The following is a 6,620-nucleotide window of genomic DNA, read 5'->3' as shown; positions in this document are numbered from 1 at the left end:
CTGGCTGTGTTAGCTGGGACAGAGCTCATACGAGCCTAGTGGCTAAATAATATGCTGTGTACAAAAGAGGGTATGTTGTATAGAGCATCTCGCAGCCTGGAGATCTCATGGTGGTGCTCTTGTCGGCTCTCAGCAGGATGCTGCTGCCTTCCATTTGCTTTTGTAGGCTGCCTCAGCAAAGCTAGCTTGAAAACCACTGTCTTGGTCTCAGCACAGTCATCAGTGTGACTCAAAACTGAGTGATTGTGTTAAAAGTTTTTCATGTTACCATAGGATCTGAAGAGATTGGAGTTTATATTAAAAAAGCTGAGTGAGACATTAGTAAAAATTGCAAGTCCTGTGGATCTTCTGAAAGCTTTGAAAATGGCTTCATACCATCTTCCCATAATCTGCATAAAACACTAATTCTATGTGCTCGCTTTCCAGGTGCTGTTTTGTTCACGTGGATATAACAAAAGCAGTACAGTAGCCACAGCTTTTCCTTTGTTAATGAGGTTGCTTCATGAGCACATTCAGCTTATTCCAACATACTTTGTCCTGAGAAGTATCACCAGAACTCTGTATTAAAAATCTACCCTGGACTTCATTGTGTGATCCATTTCCACCCTTAAGCTATAGGCTATGTCACAGTGTTAGAAAAAGCCAAGCATAAGGCCTTTCCCTCTTCATTGTAGTCAGGTATAGTGTTTTAAAATATCATTGACAGAAAAAAATGTTAATTTTCCTTATTTAACTTACTGTGAGCTTTGAGGAGTAATGTTAGCCATTGTTTCTATGCATGACTGCTATTCTAGAGGAGATGCTTCTCTGTGCTTGGCAGCAAGTTGACTTTGTATGGATGTCAAGAACTTAATGTGGAGCAATGTCTTCCTATGTGCATTTTTTTCCTGTGTACAGGTAAGGAAGATGCTTCCTTTGTTGCATTGTTTCTCCACTGCCCTAGTAATATCAATGGAGCCTGTTTGCATTAAGAGGAGAATCAAGTTTAACTTCTGAGTGTTTAGGTACTTCCATTATTTTTTTCCCTCCTCCCTTAGGACTGTTAGAAAGTTCTGGACCTAAATATCTGGAGCCTACAACCGTGTAGCTGCACACAACATTTTTACACAGGCAAGGTTTGAATTATTGTGACTGAAGAAATAAAATTGTTTGATTCAGATGGGTGCAAGGGGAACTACATTTTGGAGACAAAGCCCTATAAAGAAAAACAAGGAGGCAGAAATAACAGTTCGTGGTTTATTTGGTGTTGAATCTGGTACTACAGGTGGACAGTCACTGTCTCGTTGCATATAGAAACATTAACATTTTTTTTAAACATGCTGAATCACTAGGCTGGATATAGTACACAAAAATAAGGTTCTCTAAAAAAAAGTATACACAAAAATTGCAAAGCCGTGTTAGGAAAATACATTTGGACCTACCAACAGTGAAATATTTGAGCTATTCAGCCAGGAGAGAACGTTGGTCAGTTGGCTTGACAGTCCTTTAACTGCAAGAAAGTAGTCTTTGGTTTCACATTGTGTAATAATTAGTAACTTATTGTTCAGAACCAACATTAAACAAGAGGAGGGAAAAGGCAGAGGGTTTTCTAGGCAGTGCTGCTTTGAATGCTGGATTTCTGTTACACCACTTTACTGTACAAGACTGACTAGGTTATCTAGCTCTGACTAAGAACATGGGTGTCTGAACAGGGAAACCCGTGAACAGGGAAACCCGAGTAGTTTCCTAATGCTGTCTTCAGGAAACTTTTGTTCAGATTGGAGCTGTTTTGTGTGCTCTGGTTGAGATACATATATTGAAAGATTTGACCTACTTGGAAAGTGCAACGTAAGACAAACCACAAAATCCATTAAACTGCGAAGAGTGAACTGCTTGGGCAATTTTAAAACTGTAGTTCCTTCTGGATTTTCCAGAGTGTATCTGCACTCTTTCTTAATTTGTCCTCTTCCTCAGGCTTTAGGATCATCTTCACTACATCAGTGATGCCATTGTTTCCCAGTACACAAGGAACACTTAGGAAGACATCATCTTTTATTCCATGCATGCCCTGAAAAGTAGGTAAGGATAGTTAGGCTAGAATTTGCATATGTCTATGTATTTTATACAATATCCTATTGGGAAAACATAACTAAATTTAGTTGAAATTAAAGTAGGAAGTTATCACTGTTCTTCAGAATTCCCAAAGTTTTTAGTTCTCAGTAAGATGAAAGTTAGCAAAAAGGTACTGCTCACCTTAACAATTGTAGAGATCGGGTGCACTCTTCTCAAATTCTTCATAATAGTTTCAGCTAGGTCTGCCACTGAAAGGCCAATGGCCCATGATGTGTAACCCTTCAGTTTGATGACCTCATAGGCACTGCAGAGATGAAGTTACTAATTAAAACCCAAGTACCACCAACTGAAATATTTAAAGTTTGAGAGAAGCACTTTTGGAAGTGTCTTTATTTGGAGACATCAGAAGCTTGACTGATATGCTGACAGGACTGAAATTAACACAGCAATGAAGAATTCATTTTGCATTTTACACTACTCCTGCAGTAATGCTGGAAACTTGGAAGTTAAAGCACTTCCCTAGTTTAAAGTTCACCAACCATGAAAAATTAACTCTGCCAATTCTACGTTACTCCTTAAAATACTTCAAGTTCTATTACATCTGTAGCTTGACATTTGTTTTGGGCAGCTATATGAAACCAGATATGGATACTGAAGTTCAGAGGTGCTATAGCGCATCATCATTTGTTCTTGTGTTGAGAAAAAAAAAATTTAAAAAATCATTTTTTGGGTTTTTTTTACCTCTCCACCACCTGCTTATGGACTTCCTTCCAGTGTTCCTTGTCTGCATCAGTTCCCATGTCTGGATGAAGAGCCTTCAGGGAGACGCCAGCAACATTCACTCCACTCCAGACAGGTACTGAAAGTTGCACATAAATTCATTATCTCACAAGAAAACTTAGTTTTGTCCTCTTCAGATTGATGATTAACATAATATTTACTTGGATTAATCTGTAACACACGTCACTATGATTTAGAGATGATTTTAAATATAGCCTGATCTGTGAGGCTGATCTAAATTGCAGGCTGAGAACCTAAACAGCTGTCATGGTATCACAATGTTTGACTACACCTTTATTAAAGCAAAATACCTAGGCAACAAGAACTAGAATGACAGTAACTCTATTTTGTAAAGGTTTCTCAAAATAAGAATTCATTCTAAATGAACCCTCAGTGTCAGGAAGCATACAGTACTGCTGTGGTGCTGCTGAAGAAAGTACAAGTTAAGTAAGGATAAGGTTTCTTTCTGCTGTCATCTAGTCTTGCTTCTGCACTTCAACTCCCATATATAGTCCATGAAGTAATCAAGAGCTGCCAGTAAAGACAACTGAGTGACTACTAGTAGGTCTAGTGCAGATCTTTTGGAGCCCCTTGCAGAGAACTTTACCCTCTTGCTTCTTTAGTTTGGGGGTTTTTTTTGGAGAGTTATGGAAACAACTTAGCCTAGAAATTCTTAAGCCTCCTCAGGTTACGGTAATGACCTTTTCCAAGCAGAGTAACTCAGGTCAATTATAAATCATCTAGGGTTACTCTGTGCAGCAGAAGACTTAAAGCAGGACTTGCTTTCTTAAGGTGCTGCAGTGCAAATGTTTTCAAGTAATGCTTTGCTGTAGCTTTTGGAGATGTTTTTTGCAGACAAACTTATCAGAAAAAGTTCTGTGTAACAGGCAGACAGACTTCACCCTTACCACTGGAATCTCCGTGCTCTCCAACAATCCATCCATGGCAGCTCAGAGGATGGATGCCCAATCTTTCTCCCATGAGGTGGCGGAAACGGGCAGAATCCAGATTACAGCCACTACCAATAACGCGGTGTTTAGGAAAGCCACTGATCTTCCAGGCCACATAGGTCAAAATATCCACTACGAGTAGAACAGGGAGGGGTAAGAAGTATTGCTCATGAGCAATGGTGTTATCACTAGGATGGTATCTTCTGTTTATATTTAAGTATTTTATCTGCATGTTAGTTACGTGGAATAAAGCATAAAGCCATGCTCATTGCCAGACCCTGCAGTGGGTTACTATAATGACTGTTTAAAGGCAGAATTGAGAGGCTGTTTAATGCTACACATGCAATTATCAGTGCCCCTTACTGTGTCTTATGCTAAAGATCACTTAAAAGGCAATAGAAGACCCAAGTTGGGGGCAGCTTGGTGTATTTCTCAGAGAATGAGCTTGCTGTGTGTGGAGAAGGAAGATGACACTCTGGCTATGTCATTACATGGCAGAAGTATTTTCTAAAATCCTGTGCTTGCTTATACTAGTATATTAATGCTACCTTACTAAAGAAAATATTCTCTGATCCAAAATCTCTTGTTAAAGCAACACAAGACAAACCTGGGTTTGAGACAATAAGCAGCTTGCAGTCAGGACTGTATTTAACAACATTGGGAATGATGAATTTGAAGATATTCACGTTGCGCTGCACCAAGTTAAGGCGGCTCTCTCCTTCCTGCTGACGGGCACCAGCAGTGACAATGACCAGCTTGGAGTGTGCAGTCACACTGTAATCTGTAGACAAAGGGCTATGTCATACATGGTTCAAAACGGAAGTTCTCAGCTCCTTTTAGTATTGAAATCTAAAATTCTCAAGGTTGAGGGTATTGAAATTCTTCTGTTACCTTAGACTTTGCTTTGTAGGAAGTCAGGTTTTAAGACTGTGGTTAACTGCAACCTTAAAGGCATGTCAAAAGCTTAACACATTGAATCGGGCGGTGGTATTGTGTACTTCTCAGGCACAGATGGGAATGGGGTAGCTGTTGGGATGGCATCCCGTGCAAGTGCTGTGTCAAAAAGGAAGGATCTGCCCTCATGACTTGTGGAGATGGGAGCTGCACATTAAGTAGTATGAGATGGCTAGCATGTGCCTTGTCAGATTGCCGCTGAACTTGAAGCTGTCAGACATTTATGGCCAAGAAGTAAGCAGTAACACATTCAGGGGCTAACTGGCTGTGAAATACAGTTCTCAAAGATGTTTGAGTACTTAAGAAATTAATCTTTCTATACCAAGTGATGAACTCTGGAACAGAGGATTCCTAGTTGGACCAGGCTTAACAAGGTACAATGAAACTGCATGTCAGCTGAGCAGAAATGAAGTAAGATTTCCTCCTAACAACTGGGTTGACAGGCTATGTGCTAAATGTGGATGACCAGTCTGAGATATAAAGTGGCGTTCTCATTGGGAAATAATGTGTGCGTTAGAACCAACTACTTACCTTTGTCAGAGACAATTTTTGGTGTTTTAAGGAAGAGGCTGCCATGCTGGAGGTCTAGCATCTCTCCTCTGAGCTTGTCCTCCACAACATCAACAAGGGCAAGTTCATCAGCCAAGTCCTACAAGAGACCAAGATTAAATAGTAACTTTATTGCCTCTGAGCAAAGTATCCAAGTTGTAAACTGTGATGTTAAAATTCTTTTAAAACCAGTGATCCATTTAAGCAATTTTGCTCATCTGTATCCCTTTACTTGTTCCCAAGCAGAGTATTAAATTGATCTCCTGGGGTATTCACTTTATTGAGTTAGTTTTGTACTTTTCATATCCAAATTCTTCGTGGAATAGTTGTACAATTTTGCATGTCAACAATAAGTAATTTAATAGCAGTTTATAAACAACCTATTTTACAGCTAAGAAAAGCAAGTGTGCTGTTAAACACAGCATTTTCTATATAATAATGCAATGCAGTGGACAAGTAATTCAGAGTGTCTAGGACCACTTTTTCCAGTCCACAATGCGAAGTACTATTGCATCACACTCTGCTTCAGACAAAATGATGCCTCACTTCTTAGAGGGGATTCTGGAAGTCATTCAAAGGTAAATGCAGCTTTTAAGTCAAAATGATACCTAGAGCATGTTCTGTCTGATACTGGGATAAACTTGGTTTGCGAAAACAATTTGTTCTCCGTCGATAGCGTGAAGATTGCTTCTTCATTTCAGGCCCAAATTAAAAAAACAGACAACCAAAGGTTCATCTTGTATGCTAAACCAATTAATCTGATAAGGAAGATTAATTTTTGCCCCTCTTTTAGACCTCAACTAGTCACAACTGTGCCGTTTCATCCAAAGCTGGACACTTACCTTCATCAGGATGCTGATAGCGCAGGCCATTCCCACTGCACCCACACCAACCACACTGATCTTATTGTGAGCATGGCTGTGCTCCTCTTTGTGGACATTGTGGATGAGCTGATCCTTGAGAGACATGGTGCACTGCTGCAAGGAAGGCAACAGATTATTTCTCCAGACTTTAGAGCTGTTTCTGACACCAGAATATTTGTATCACGCAAGATGGACTTTATTCCAGGATGATAAGAAAATGAATGTAGATCACATGCCTAAAACAGCTGGCAGTACTGCCAATATGCAGCAAAATGATTTTATAAAATGAATTATTGATGACTGCACTGTTTAAGTTCACTACAGCTTTCCCACAAATATAGCCTGAGAACCATTGATGGCTGGCACTCCAGCAGCATTAGCGGAATGCTCTAAACGAACACCCATATTACACTGAGGGAAAGGAAGCCATTTTAGCACTTTTAAGCACAGCAGAGTCTGGCAATCTCCATTC

At 39.8% G+C, this 6,620-nt stretch overlaps 1 protein-coding gene across 1 annotated transcript; it reads right to left on the bottom strand.

The window, feature by feature from the left end:
• Positions 1 to 1,222: 1,222 nt before the first annotated feature.
• On the bottom strand, positions 1,223 to 6,285 carry LOC138721066 (L-lactate dehydrogenase A chain). Its single transcript, XM_069857698.1, has 7 exons — positions 6,128 to 6,285; positions 5,268 to 5,385; positions 4,390 to 4,563; positions 3,741 to 3,914; positions 2,794 to 2,911; positions 2,233 to 2,356; positions 1,223 to 2,047 (listed from the first exon to the last, which is right to left on the bottom strand). The coding sequence occupies exons 1-7, from the start codon at positions 6,251 to 6,253 to the stop codon at positions 1,883 to 1,885; spliced, it is 999 nt and encodes a 332-aa protein (XP_069713799.1). The 5' UTR covers positions 6,254 to 6,285; the 3' UTR covers positions 1,223 to 1,882.
• Positions 6,286 to 6,620: the final 335 nt, after the last annotated feature.

This window comes from Phaenicophaeus curvirostris, chromosome 5 (genome assembly GCF_032191515.1).
Source record: "Phaenicophaeus curvirostris isolate KB17595 chromosome 5, BPBGC_Pcur_1.0, whole genome shotgun sequence".
NCBI classification, from domain to species: Eukaryota; Metazoa; Chordata; class Aves; order Cuculiformes; family Cuculidae; genus Phaenicophaeus; species Phaenicophaeus curvirostris.
This window is presented reverse-complemented; position numbering and strand designations above follow the sequence as displayed.

Bases quoted from the DNA above. Each gene is read 5' to 3' on its own strand.
- LOC138721066 (XM_069857698.1), bottom strand. From the start codon at position 6,253: ATGTCTCTCAAGGATCAGCTCATCCACAATGTCCACAAAGAGGAGCAC. The intron at 2,912-3,740 runs GTAAGGGTGAAG...TGCAACTTTCAG, and splicing joins AGAGCACGGAGATTCCAGTG to TACCTGTCTGGAGTGGAGTG. The intron at 2,048-2,232 runs GTGAGCAGTACC...CCTACTTTTCAG, and splicing joins CGATCTCTACAATTGTTAAG to GGCATGCATGGAATAAAAGA.